General features: G+C 46.6%; 2 protein-coding genes across 2 annotated transcripts; both read right to left on the bottom strand.

Annotated features, from left to right (window-relative positions):
- Positions 1-2,051: 2,051 nt before the first annotated feature.
- ATNIH1004_005446 (uncharacterized protein) lies at positions 2,052-3,236 on the bottom strand (the record flags this gene model as incomplete). Its single annotated transcript, XM_033570100.1, has 1 exon — positions 2,052-3,236. The coding sequence occupies one exon, from the start codon at positions 3,234-3,236 to the stop codon at positions 2,052-2,054; it is 1,185 nt and encodes a 394-aa protein (XP_033426132.1).
- A 6,707-nt stretch (positions 3,237-9,943) lies between these two features.
- ATNIH1004_005445 (uncharacterized protein) lies at positions 9,944-11,137 on the bottom strand (the record flags this gene model as incomplete). Its single annotated transcript, XM_033570099.1, has 1 exon — positions 9,944-11,137. The coding sequence occupies one exon, from the start codon at positions 11,135-11,137 to the stop codon at positions 9,944-9,946; it is 1,194 nt and encodes a 397-aa protein (XP_033426131.1).
- Positions 11,138-14,681: the final 3,544 nt, after the last annotated feature.

Genomic DNA, 14,681 nt, shown 5'->3' with positions numbered 1-14,681 from the left:
TAATCATGTGGCAGGCGAGGAGAAAGGAAACACGAGGGCTGAGGGCCCGAGTAGGCTGAGGGGCTCTAGCCCCTTACAGAGGACTCTGCTTCATGATAAAGTTGCTGTAATCGATCCATTGTTGTTTGTTGTAGTGTGCTCAGGATTGGGTCAATAATAATCTGATGCTTTGACCGGAGATGATTTCGCATGTTGGTAGTAACTGAAGTTCCGTACGGCGATCCAGTACAATGTACACAATACTGGATTGAGGCGTTTTTATAAAATTGGGCCTCCCCATCTTGTGCTGGACGTGTATGAGACCATGTTAGCTGCGCTGTGGCTGTTTTCCCCTTTTTAACTGCGTTTCACATGAATCTACCGTGGGCAAAGGTAAAAGATTAGATGAATCTGCATCAGAATCCATTTTCGTACGATAATATAAAAGAATATGAAAAAGATAAAGAAGAAGTCAAGAAAACTGTTTATAGCGGTGTAGATAGTATAGGCGGTGAGAATCTGCCAATTATCGATAAATAATCGATCGATTATTGCCAAGACCGATAATCGATGATTAATCGATTAATCGGTGCGGGAATTTATCGTTGCCCACCCTGTATTTGAGTACTACTCTCTACCTACGTTATTGCAGGCATGGGATAGCTACCATCATCGTTAAGCACATGGCCTGCCTCACCTGCTGGCTCAGGTTCATGGCTTTTACGCCGTTTCTCCAACGCACGCACATTTAATGCTATAGTCTGTATCTAGGCTATCTTTATCATTATTAATTGGATGAGTTGCACCCTGACTCTGCTCTGCATACCTTAGCTCTTCTACTGCTTCGTGCTCTGTCATGTAAGAAACGCCCGTAGCATACGCAAGCTACTCTCCTTCCTTTTCAAATTTTGCTGTACTAATAAACATCATAAGCTCCTGATTAGTTGATGTATTCAGGGAGCCACGGCGGTAATGACAAACATCATGCGTACAGCTAAAGAGTCTCTCGACGCCTGTGCCTGTGGCATGGATTGAGAGAACATCCCGTGCAAGACTAGTAAGTGCTGGGAACTCTTATCAGTGGTCTTCCCAACATGCCCAGGGTGCAGTGGGTTGTGGACCTACTATATAGCAATAAAGAACTCTTCAATATAAGGTGAATACTTACTACTTCCAAGATGCTGTGCAAGGCCATCTTTTTGGAATAGAAGTGATTCCTATTGTTGACTTGGATTAAGAAGAAAACCAAGCCCGTCATCCTGCGAATTTAATTACTAATAAAGAGTGAATAACTGCAATTGCTCTTATTTGTGCAGATAAAAGCTCTGTTTCACCTGGCTTTATACACCAAGCTGCTCCTGGAAACTTGCAAGATTTATGGCTTTAAGATTTTAATTCTAATAGCTAACTATACGCGCTTCTTTGCCTTTTCACTTACTAGCTGGTCCAATGAAAGCATCCGGGGTAAGAGAGGCAAAAGTAGTTAGCCCATCTGACGTAGCGGAGCGTATGTCTTCGCTAGGCAACTGGATAGACAATGTTGAGTAGCTGATCTTTTACCTGAGATGGGAGTTTGGCTTTTTGTCATCGGTTGTGATCCTTTTTTTTTTGGCTTTTTTATTCTTTCCTTTTTACTAAACATACGGCAAGCAAGTCTGAAGTCTGTATCTATGCTGTCCAAGCCAGGGGAGTCCACAAAAAGCAAAAAAGCCCGTAACAACTGGAGTTGGGGATACATGTTGGATGGATTTTGCTCATAGTGCCTATTGTAGCCAGATAGGTGTTTGACTTGAGAAATAGCTCTAGCACAGGTGTGACTATAGATGATCATGTTATTGTATTACTATAGAATTTATAAGAATATAGTAGCAATCTGCATCTTGACACAGCAAACTGATTTAACAATAGTTATCCATGTCGACCAAGAAGGAGGTATAAAAACACGATCAAGGTCCATCCTAACAAATGCGGATATTTCCTTCTCTCATGCGGCTACAGCTTTAGTACAGTATCGATATCCTTTTCAAATCTTAGAATATCTAGTCTGCAGAATAAAAGAATTAACTATCCTGTCAAATCGAGTATTGTATGAGCAGCCAAGCACGCTGGAAGCCATGGTCATGATTCAGATTTTTAATTGTCCAGGGCTTCGTAACGTCCAGTCCCTGCTTGAATTGGTACGTCGAGTATTCACCCAAAGGTCCAGAAGCTTCCGCTTTCGCAGTGATTCCGTTTGCCCGTATCTGCGGGTTGGGGCTGTCTGGCTTGGGTGTGATTAATAGAGTAATAGCGCTCGACTTGGTCGCGGTGCGTGCCCAGAAAGGTAGCCGTTGATCAAGATTCTGTAGTGTCGTCGTTCCCGTCGAGCACACCTGCTGCCATTCGGACGGATAGTCATTGGCCAGGTCGACGGCCAGCACCTTATCCACTCGCCCATACTCTGAGCCAGGGGCAGGGATGGTGGGCTGTTTGGCCCATTTGTTCACGGCCGTGGATGCACTCATCTCCAGTAGGCCGCCAGCCCCGAACGCCGTATACCGCAGGTGTAACACGACATCGGTAATGGAGCTGTAATCGAACTGCCGTAGTGTCTTAGGGAGTGAGATGTGCCAGGTTGAAATAGCGCCAGCGCCCTCGAACGGTCCGTATTGCTCGTTGCCCCTGAAGTCAAGATCCAAAGCGCCCGTGTCCCGGACGCCGCTGCTCACGGCGATAGAGGTGATAGGGATACGGTCGGTTCGGAAAGCCGCCGCTTTCTGGGCATCGTATCCATCTGCGCTGGACGAAATGCGATACTTGTGTTGGTTAAGACTGAGTGTGCAGCTGAGGTTGGTGTTGGCGCCGACGATGCACGGGATGGAGACGGCCACCGAGACAATGCGCCGGCAGAAGTGGCCAGGAAAATCCAGATCAAACAGCACCTCGGGGATATCAAACTCTGCGTCGCCCTTTTCCTGCAGGGTGAGGAGGGCCAGTGGATTAATCTGGCGGAGCGACACGGTCTTGACCATTTCATAATCGTGCGTGTTGCTCTCCCGGTATACGGCCTCTATACGCTTCAGGTCCAGCCACAGTGCCTGGCCGGACAAAATACCGTCCGGCGATGTCTCCCAGTACCCGGCGGCGAGGGTTGCTGCCGACGAATCCGACGGGCCACTGGTCGTCGATCGGATGGCGAGTTCAAAGTCCAGCGCCCGCTTGGCCGTCTTGGCCATTTCCATTGCCATCAGGTAGGTCCGGTGAAACAGCGTGCACATGGAAAAAACAACTACGCACCCTCCAACCCAACCCCCACATTTGGGGGTATTGGGTACTGATTCATACGTCGTTTTACAGCCCTTTTCAAGCTTAGTCACTTCTCCACTTTTCTTGATACAACAGTCCAATCGCGTTCCGTGTTTTGATGAAAAAAAGACTGCGATTTTCGTGTGAAAATTTTTTTCGTGTTCCCGCACTCCCGAGCTCGGGCTGCCTGGAACCACCAACAACGCAGCTCCCGCGTTCTGCCTCCCGTTACCGCCACCCACCACCGAAGCCCCCAATACAATTCCCAATACCAATAACGCAACGCTCGAACACCACCAACAACGCAGCTCCCGCGTTCTGCCTCCCGCAACCGTCCCCCCCGCCACAGCCCCCAACAACACCAACCCCGATACACCGCAACGCTCGAACGGTCCCTGCGGAACACCCTACCAAGGAAAGGAAGCCCTATAAGTTTACACTTATACCTAATCCCGCACCTACTAGGGGGTTCAAAGAACTCCTAGATAAGCCTGTTACTATTACATGTGATTGAAATTTTGATATCCTTGTGATACTTTTGGGCCGCTACTAGTTACAGTTCTCTAGGCCTCTATAACACCATCACTGTCCTGGAGAGGGATAAGAGGTGGGGACCTAGCTGCCCTGCATACCATAGCAGTTATTTTAGCCGGGTATTCTGCAAAAACAATAAAAACCGTGCTTTTAGTTTACCACTTCTCTTTAAAAAGGGGTGAGATTTTTTCCTGCGTTTTACTCCACCAAAAACAGGAAGCTTGGACTGCCCTGTAGAATTCACTAGTAGAAAGCCTAAGCTTACTTGCAAGAAGAAACTGTGAGCTGTATCCCCAGTACTACGGCTCCTAGCAATATCTTTCTAAAGCTGTTTAGCTTAGATAGGTATAGGAAAACTGGTGCTGGACCAGAGATATAGGGAACAGTAGAGTTGAGCTAGTACGCTTACGCTGGTTTTTCGAAGCTTCCCTTTAAAAAAAGCTTTTGTGGTTTAGAGATTCCCTTTAAAATCTCTACTTACTAGCTAGATCCCTAGCTAGTAAAGTTTTAGGATCCTACCTGGTTTACTTTTCTACCTGTTTATTTCTTTTTTTTTTTTTTTTTTTTTCCCTTGTCTATCAGAGAGAAGAATGGGGTCTTTTGAAGACCCAACCACCCCACCTAGGGACTCGTCACCCAACCCATCGCAGCCACCAAGCCCCAAAAAAGGGACCAAAGGCAAAAGAAAACACTCGTTCATCAGCCCAAAGGCAAGACTTGAGTTTAGGCCTGATTCCAATTCTCCTCCTGAGAGCCCTAATTCCTTTGCGTCATTAAGTCAAATGTCTGAAGATGAAGAGGTGCTCCTTAATAAAAAAAGGAGATGGAAAAAAGCTTTGCAAAAACAAATAGAAAGTGATGCCAAACAAAGTTATATCCAAAAACTTGAGTCTGCAAAGATCTTACTGCAAGAGATCCACCATAGTTTAGCAAATGCTAAGATCCTTGAAGCTCTAGATATGCATCTGGAGGGCCTCTCAGCTATCCAAGACAAATTGCAAAATCCGGAAGCTAAAGGATCCCTGCTTTCCAAAGACAATCAACTTCAAAAACTCCAGAAAGAGGTTAACGCTATTAATCAAAAACTTGATAAAATAGCCCTAGCCTCTTCTCAACCAAAGCAAAACCAGTAAAGCCTTCATACGCAGCAGCAGTCCAAAAAGGAATAAAACCGCAAGTAGTTATCCCAACCAAGAAACAAGATCAGCCAAAACGGGTAGAACAGGCCGCCTACAAAGGTAGTAGGCTTATTCTAGAGGTTTCTGCAGAATTTCTGCAAGACCTAGACTCCTTAAAGCTCCGAAACCAAATCAACCACCAGTTCCAGATAAAAGAAAAGGTAGACAAACCTATAGTAAGGACAGCAAGCACTTCCTTTACTAAAAGGACCCTTATCCTCACCACAATGGACGGTATTCAGGCGCCTTATTTAATAGAGAAGCTGGATGTCTGGAAACCACTTATCCCCTATACTAAGTGGATGTTTGATGAACCATGGGCAAAAATAGTTATTCACATGGTCCCCACCAGGCCTTTTGAAACCCAAGAAGGCATGCAGATGCTCAAGGAAGAGATCGAAATCTTTAACCCAGGTCTAAAACTAATGAGGCCCCCAACATGGCTGACCCCAGAACATGTCCGCGAGACCAAAAATCACTCCTCTATTGTAGTGGACGTGCAGAATGAAGCCATGGCATCCAAGGCAATTAAAAATCAACTCTGTGTTGCAGGAGCTTTATGTAGAGCTACTAAATATATAGAGAAAACTGCCCAATGCCAAAAATGCCAAGGATACTAGCATATTACTCGTATACTGCAAGAATAATCCAAAATGCGCTATTTGCGCAGAAAGGCATGAAACCCAATACCATGAATGTTCCACATGCGAAGTAAAAAGCCAGGAATGTCCCCACACACAGGTTAAATGCGCTAATTGCAATCAAGCCCACAGAGCAGATAGCAAAAACTGCAAGGAATGGGAAAAAGTCAAACCAAAACCAAGGCCTAGGCCTACAGAAAGACCAATCCCAAACAGTAACATGGAATTAGATTACTAATGAATCAGAAAAACACTGATTTAGGAATCTATTTCCTGCAAAATAATACTGGACGCAATCAGAATGCTATGTTATCTTGCTTAGAAATAGGCCTGGAGCTTAATATCGACTTTATTATCATCCAGGAACCATGGATAGCGCCTGATAATAGCTTTACTATATCCCACCCAGCATACACCCCAATCCTCCCTGAGCAAACCAAGGTTAGACCTAGAGTAGCAATCTACCATAGAAAGCTATCTAGGTTTAATTATTGCCAAAGAAACGATATTAGCACTGATAGTGATTTGCTGGTAATAGATATCTTAGGTGCAGAAATCCAAGATCTGCAGCTAATAAATATATATAACGAGCAATCACTAGAGGAAGGCGCCGAGTGGACAATAGAAAGAGCCCTAGCTAGGGTTACCCCCTCCACACATGCAGTAATAGGGGGACTTTAATGCACACCATAGCTGGTGGAACTCAAAGACATTATCACCTACCAGGGCTGATACTTTGATTAAATGGCTTGAAGAACATCAATGTGAACTGCTAAATAAACCTGACCTGCAAACATGCCATAGAAAAAAGGAATGAGAAATGTCTCTGTTATTGACTTAACCTTTATTACCAAAGGTCTAAATCAATATAGAGTAAATTGGGAAATTGACCAAGAACTCGCCTCGGGATCAGACCACGAAATTTTGCTTTATTCTGTTGAAGTAAAAACACAAGAAATTGAAAACCCCTGGTCAGTTTACCATATAACCTAAAATGGCAAATTGGGCATTATTCAGCAAGAAAATCCTCGAGCTAGATACAAGCCAAGAATTCAGACAGGGGAGCTTTAATACCGATATAGAGCTAGAAACCGCAGCTCTAAATCTGCAAGAAATAATTCAAATAGCTGCAGATGCTAGTATCCCAAGAAGAAAACCATCTGCCCAGTCAAAAGCATGGTGGTCAAAGGAACTTAAAATACTAAGGAAACAGCTTGGAAAAGCTAGAAAACTTTGGAAAAATAACCCATGTCCAGAGCTCTACGAAAATCTTCTAGAGATTAAAAATCAATATTTCCGGGAGATTAAGCAAGCTAAATCCGCATGCTGGAACAAATTCCTAGAAGAAGCTCGGAACAGGGAGATTTTCAAAGCTTTTAGCTATACTAAAAAGAGATCTGTTCAAAAACTGCCTATCTTGACCTATTCTATAGAGAATCAAGAGAAGCAAGCAATCTCCTTTCAAGATAAATGTCATGCATTTCTTTCCACCCTGTTTCAAAAACCCCCGGAGGCTAAGCCCATTGAGTGGCCAACCAACCAGGCAGAGTCAACCAACTGGCCAGAAACCAGGGAAAACGAGGTGTACACTGCTATCTTTAGTAGCTCTACAAAAAAGGCTCCTGGACCTGATGACATCTCATTCTTAATTATTCAAAAGGCTTACCAAAATATTGCTCCGAGATTCCACGAGCTTTATAAAGCCCTAATTAGAAATGGTTATCATCCCAAATGTTGGAAAACTGCCAAAGGGGTTATTCTTAAAAATCCGCGTCTGCTAAAAGGGACTACTCCAAGCCCAAGGCCTACAGAGTTATTTCCCTGCTTAACTGCCTAGGCAAGGTAGTAGAGAAGATTATTGCAACTAGGCTATCTTATCTAGCTGAACTCCCGCAATCAATCCTTTACCATGACCAAATGGGGGAAGAAAAAGAAAATCAGCAATTGATATAGCACTATCCCTAGTCCATGACATAGAGGTGGCAAAACATAATAAAATGGTTACTACAGCTCTTTTTATAGATGTAAAAGGAGCTTTTGACCATGTATCTACCAACCAGCTACTTAGAATATGTCTAAAACTAGGTCTTCCACATAACCTGATCCGGTGGATCAAATCCTTTATGTCGGACAGGAAAGTGTTCCTAGCTTTTGACGGTGAAACCAGCAACGAGACCCCAGTGCAAGTAGGGATCCCCAGGGATCACCTATATCACCCATCTTGTTCCTTATATATATTAGAGAGCTCTTTCAGCTTGAAATGTATGAGGAACTAGATAGTGATACAAGGAAAGCCTTTGGAAATACCCGAAAGCCTAGCTATATGGATGATATATGCCTTACTATTAGCTCTAATAGCCTAGAGAATAACTGCAGGCAAATAGAGCTGGTAGCCAATGCCATGTTTAAAAAAAGGAGCCAAAGACCATATCCAGTTTGACCAGGATAAAATAGAGCTTATTCACTTTAGCTCTAAACAACCAGACCAAGAAAACCAAGACATCCAGGTTAAACTAGATAATAATATCATAGTTAAACCAAGCCCTATGGTAAAATGGCTAGGAATCTACATAGATTCTAAACTCCTTTTCAAAGAACACGTGCAAATACGAGTTGCAGCTGCAACTAGGGCATTTCACCAAATAGCGAGGCTCTCAAATACAGAAAAGGGGCTAAGCTTCCAAGCTATAAGACAACTCTATATAGCATGCATTTCGTCTATTGCAGACTATGGAGTCCCTTTATGGTGGAAAGGCCAACAGTACCTAGTAGACCACTACCAGAAACTGCAAAATACAGCCCTAAGGAAAATTCTAGGGACTTTTAAAACATCGCCTATACAGGCCATGGAAATAGAAGCATCCCTGCCCCCACCATTAGTTAGATTTAATAAAATCTGCAGAAACTATGTACTCAGGACTGCTTATTTTATAAAATCCCATGCAATCCAAAGCAGACTTCCAACCACGTTTACGCTAAACCCGGGGAATTTGCCATTGACCAATCAAGGTTTTAGACTGGAATGAGAAACCTAGACGGCTAGATCTAGAAGACCCTGAATACCATCCTAGAGAGACACAAAGAAAACACCCTAGCCAGTTAATTCGACTGCTAGCACTTTTCTTTTTAAAACATGGAAAGGCACCTTCCAGACACTAGATCACACCCTACCCCCTGGTCCCAGCCATTAAACCAAATAATAGATATATCTATATCTAGCAAACCAAAAGAGCAAGCAGCCCAGGAACACAAGGCGCTAATATCTCAATGGCTTGCTGGTAGAGACAACCACAAGATTATCTTTTATTCAGATGGATCCCAGCTGCAAAGCGGTCAAAATGGAGCAGGAATCTTCCTCCAAGAAAATAATCCTCAAAATCAAAGGCTTGGGCATGGAATCTAGGTCACGAATACGAGGTCCACGACGCGGAGCTATTTGCTATTCAAAAAGCATTAAAACAAGCATTTAAGACTATTCAAATTCCAACCTTAGATATCTACATCTTTTCAGACAGCCAAGCAGCCTTAAAAAGGCTTCAATCAGCGGACACCAACTACGAGCCACACCAAAGAATCTCTAAATGGGCAACTAGGATTAAGGATAAGAATATCAATATTCATATTCACTGGGTTCCGGGCCATCAAGGAATTTTTGAAATGCTAAAGCTGACGAAGCAGCTAAGTATGGGGCAGAATGGACAAGTAAATACCATAAGTGCCCTATCTCAGTTAGCCATCTTAAACGAGAGCTTAAAGCGAAATGCCTTGAGGATTGGGATAAAGCATGGGAAAATACTAAGAAAAGTGATCAATACAGGGGCTTTAATTCCATAGCTTCATGGAAGCCAAACCCCCTAAGGCTTCCCAAGCAGACCTGGTCAACCATCATCCAATTAAAGCTAGGGCACGGCTACTTCAGATCATATTTAGTTAGAACACCTAACTATAACGAGTGATATATGCACGTCATGCCACAGCAATAAACCTCAAACTCCATACCACCTACTCCTCCAGTGCCCGGCAACCAGGGACATCAGAAAAGGGTCTATAGAGACCCTAGACAAAAAAGACCGAAATTTGCCTTATCTTTTCACGAAGAAAGCAGGGCAAGAACAACTGATCAAATTCCTAAAGGAAAGCGGGATCGCCACTAGAAAGTGGCTCTTGGATCCATAGGGAAAACAAAAAGAAAAAGCAAAAATAAAAATAAAAACAGTGGAAATTAGCATGTTTCAACTCCTTATTTAAGGTCCCCCCCACCCCTAGAATGTCATATTGCTTAGTTATGTTTGATTTTACCCACTATGTACGTATCTGTTTGTTAGTTTAAATCCTACCACCCAGGGGTGGTAGGTAGAGCATGCATAGTCTCTGACTGAAAAATGCTCTATAATATGGAAGAATAATAATAATAATAAGCGTGCACATGGAGTTGTCCAGGCGGCTGTACAGCTCATGGCTTGTGTATTTGGTGCGCAGCCACTCGTCCTCCGCGGCGGAGTTGTCGATCTCCTGTTGCGTGGCCTGGATGTCGGCCTCGGACGTGTCTAGCTGCGCGTGCAGCTGGGCGAGATTCTTGTCAATGCGGACGAGTTCGCGCCCGATTGTGTTGGCTTCTAGCCGGCGCTCCTGCAGCTGACGGATTGCCATGGCCTTGCGGCCGGCCTTGTCGGCATCATTCGAAGCGCACTGGCTGCGTGCTTTGAGGACCCCGGCCGTTGCTTGCAGGATATGCCCAACATTCTCTCCGCCAAATGTCGCATCTGCACCCGCTCCAAGCGGTTGAACTTTGACGCCCACGTTGGGGAAGGCAAAGGCCACAGAGGCAGCAGTCTCAATCGCGATGGCTCCCAGCGTGAAGTCGGATGCCTCGTCGGCCTTGCTTGTCTCTTCCTGCTCGAAGGGAGACATGCGGAAGTCGTCCATCCGGGGCTTCTCAATGTTCTGCGGAATATCCTGCCAGGTTCCGCCGGCCGCCGGGATGTCCTTGGTGTCGCTGTCGCCGGTTAGGGCTAAAAAGTACGCCAGCCGCATCTCTTGTTGCTTCCGCGTCTCCTCTAGCACCTCGATGGCTCGATTTACCTCGGCCATTTGCCGCTCCTTCACTCGCAGTATCAGTGCAAGCACGGCCCGCTGATGACTGGACCTTAGCAGGGAAAGGGCTTCTTTGTCCTTACTCTCCTGGATGCTCAGCCTTTGCTGGCCCGCGGCTTTCAGCTCGCTCACCAGGTCCAGAGCGTAGGAAATTAGCGCGAGGAAACGATACCGGGGCATCGGGTTCTCCAGATCACGGAGGAAGCCGGCGATCCCGCCGCCTCCGGGGCCTTTGGCTCGCTGGAGTGCTCCAGGATCGATCGGCGGTTCAAACAGCGGCAGCGTCCGCTTGCGCCCGTTGATGTCCATCCCGTTCCGGATTTTGAACAGCCGGTCGTCAATCAGGGCGCGGAGGGACACCAGCTGGGGATTTCCCTGGACGCAGAAATAACCTGTCTTGAGGAAGCTGCGTGGTCGCTGGTTCATTGGTGTGCTGGCCCCGCGGTGCCCCGGGGCTACGTACAGTCCCCGGCAAAAGTTTGTATAATTTGTTTGCGGGGCAACCCAACCATGGTTCACCCCTCCATACAAAAATATATATATCTTGCAACACAAAAACAATTATATTGATTTGAATGTAGTATATGCTAAATAAATGGTAAAAATTCATAAAAATATGCAAAAAAGCAGAAAAATTACTTAGTATTTTGTATACCACCCTTTTGCCTCCAAAACTGCCTCAACTCGATCTTTCATACTCTTTATTATTGCGCTTTGAATATCTTGACTGATCAAGGTCCATGATTGCTCTAAAGCTTCCCATAGAATCTCTTCCTTCTTATCATTCGATCCCTTGCAGTTTTCAAATGTCCGGATTTAAGTCGTAGACACCTTCTTTAAGTGGAAACCACATGTGTTCAATGGGGTTCAGATCGGGCGAATATGGTGGCCATTCCATGCAAGGAATTGCATTATCTTGCAACCATTTGGTAATCTTTTTGGCAGAATGAATGGGAGCGTTGTCGTGCATAAAAACATAGCCTGGTTCCCAAATAGTAGGCAACATCTCGTCCAATAGAGCAAGATATGACTTTGCAGTATACCCATGCTTTTTAGCTTCAAAATCACGCTCCAAACGTACAAGATCACTGCGATTTTTACCCCAAATAGCTGCCCAGACCATTACCCGGATAGCCTTGCCCTTCTTGTATGGCTGAATGTATTCCTTTTTCCACTTTTCACCATGTAAATTAAGGCGAAACACATATTGGTGGCGCTGGCCGGATCCAAGCTCAACCGAGCACTCATCTGACCATACAATCTTGTCCCAGTCGCTGTCGGTATAATCTTTATATTTTAAAGCCCAATTATACCGTAGTCTCGCTACTTCCGGTGTTAATTTGGGGCGTTTTTGAGCTCTCCATTTACTATATCCTGACTCTTTAACAATCCGGTATAGCGATCGGTGCGGAATCACAACCCCAAGCTTTTCTTGTACCTCCTTATAGGTAATAAAAGGATTTTCTTTAATTAACCGGATTACCAAGCGTTTGTCTCTATCTGTATAGATTTTCGGCCGACCAGATCGTGGGTGGGAGTTAAAATCCTGCCTTGAAGATATTCGGTTCAGCGTGGCATAAATGGTTGGGAGGGGTCGATTCAAGCGCTTTGAGATTTCAAGAGGTTTTACTCCACCTTCATAAAGGCCCTGTATATAAGCTCTCTCAGTTTGATCCAGCTCACGATTGCGCTTAATATTATTGCTAAAAGGACTCAAAGGAGTCCTTTTTGGGGTCATGGTTGGTGTTTAAAGAAATGAGGTTTTTTGACGCGTTGGTTGACGCGACCGGGTGCTTAGCGCGATTATGAGGACTTTTGGCCAAGAACTATAGTAGGGAAAGTCTAGTTCGAGGTCGACGGTGGCGTTGGACAGCGCCGTCAGGTAGTTCTCCAGGTCATTATAGCACTTGACCTGGCGCTTCCCCAGCTGCGGGATCTCCACTGGCTGCGGCCCGAAGACCTGGGATGCCTCTGTATACATCTGGATCGCCAACGGGATGCTCTCCAAAGTGTCACGCCGGAAATACTCGTCCCCCATGGCGATCATCAGCTCGACATACTTCATGGCGATCCGCTTCATGTAAGCCACTGGGTACGACCGCGCTGCCGCATGGACATTGCCTCCGCTTTCGTGCCACTCACTGACCGACGTCTCCTGATCCGGAGTGTAGGCCGGCTTGCGGACGCTGTCTTCTCGGAATGGGGGGAAGGACCAACAGCGGTTAATGTCGGTGCCGTCCATACTGGGGTCGAAGACCAGGCGGATCACCTTCAGCGCTAGCTTAAACTGTTGGGTGGCCATCAGCCGCTCGACAATCAGCGACGGGATATGGACGCCCAGCTCCCAGTTGTAGATAGCAAACGGTGCGGCCCGTTCATGGTAGTGAACGATTTGTTCCATGTCCTTCTCCTCGACCCAACGGCCAAATGCGTCTTCGTGGGGATCATCGACAGGGGTATCTTTGTGCTGGACTTGCTTCAGGCAGTCGTACACATGCTCTAAACCGTCTTCCCGTCGAGCACTTTCAACTAGCTGGGGGGCCACCCTGTTGAACATGCGGTCGACGCGGAAAAAATGGGTCTTCTGGAGATCAATATATTGTTCAATGCTAGTGGAACTGGACACTTCCAACACCAGTGCGCTGGCATAGTGGGGCGACGGGAAACTGAAATCCATGAGCCATTCACACTCCGCAGAGGAGGGGAACGTCGGTGGATTGCCGATGTGTAACGTGACGTTTTTGCCCTTTTCATACTCAACAATCATCTTGGCGGTGGGGTCCCGGGTATTGCTAGAGTAGCGGGAAAACCTGGTCGGGATAGTTTTCAAAGTGGCGGTTGTCACTGGCTTAATTTCAGTTTTGGGGAGGCCATCCTCTTGTTCGACGAGGATTAGCTCCTGTCCCCGGAGCTGAAAGTATCCCAGGTCCCAATGAAACAGCTCTCCTTTTTCATCCTTGGCCGTCCATTCGGCCGTGATCGTCAAAGGGTCCTTGTCCTCGCCATTGTGTGTGATCCGAAACTTGAAATCGGAGACGTTTGGGGCGTCCACATCTGCTGGGACCTTGATGACGGACCGGCAGACCGTTTTGGGGGACCATTTCCCGTTGCGCAGCTCGATAAAGCCCATGCGTATCTCTTAGAAGCGCTCCGGATGCGCCTGAGAGATCTTCGTCGTCCCTTCGCCAGAAAAGAGCTCTGAGAAAGTTTTCTCGCTCACAGCAGCGTTGTCCTTCTGGCTGGCGATGATTTCAGGAAGAAAGGCATAGAGACGTCCGCGCTGGACGGCGGGGATGATATACGAACCCGGCCTTGCCAGCTGCTTCCCATCGGCGCCAGTTTCCTGCACGGGGACGTCGAGGTTCACCCGAGTCCACGAGGACCAAGTAGGCGTGTACGGGAGCGCGGGATCCATGGAGATAACAGTATTCCGGTAGTAGAACACCGGTGGCGACGTCCGAGTGCAGGCGAAGAAGTGGAAGTAGTCATTATCCGGGTTCTTCTTTCGCTCAATCACGTAGCATTCCACGCGCAGGTTGGCAATCTCATTGATGCCGTGCACATAGTCCTTGACGAGACTCGCAATGTTCTCGCGGTCCAGCTTCGCGTGCATCACCCTCGACTCTAGCGCCTGGAACTGCTCGGTCTTGTTATCGCGTAGCGTCGGGTCGGCCCAGTTCTCGGGATACAGGTAGGCCTTGCGATCCGCCTCCCAGAGCCGGTATCGCAGCATGTACTCCAGGTCAACCCGATCCAACACCTTGGATCCCACATGAACTTCGACCCCGAGGGCGCATCGTTGGGCGAACAGCTGGACCGACGAGATGGCCTGCTTGATGCGCGAGGTCCGCAGCCCGGCGCCCATCTGCACGTCAATCAGGAAATGGCCAAAGAGTTGGTCCGCTTCTCGCAGGCCATTCTTCTCGGCGTAAGGCGTGGCCAGCAAGTAGTGGATCAGGGCCGCCCTCTG

The sequence above is a fragment of the Aspergillus tanneri genome, assembly GCF_003426965.1.
Source record: "Aspergillus tanneri strain NIH1004 chromosome Unknown AapTan_4_pilon_pilon_pilon, whole genome shotgun sequence".
Classification (NCBI taxonomy): Eukaryota; Fungi; Ascomycota; class Eurotiomycetes; order Eurotiales; family Aspergillaceae; genus Aspergillus; species Aspergillus tanneri.
The sequence above is the reverse complement of the archived record's forward strand: the minus strand, read 5'-3'. Positions and strand labels throughout refer to the sequence as shown.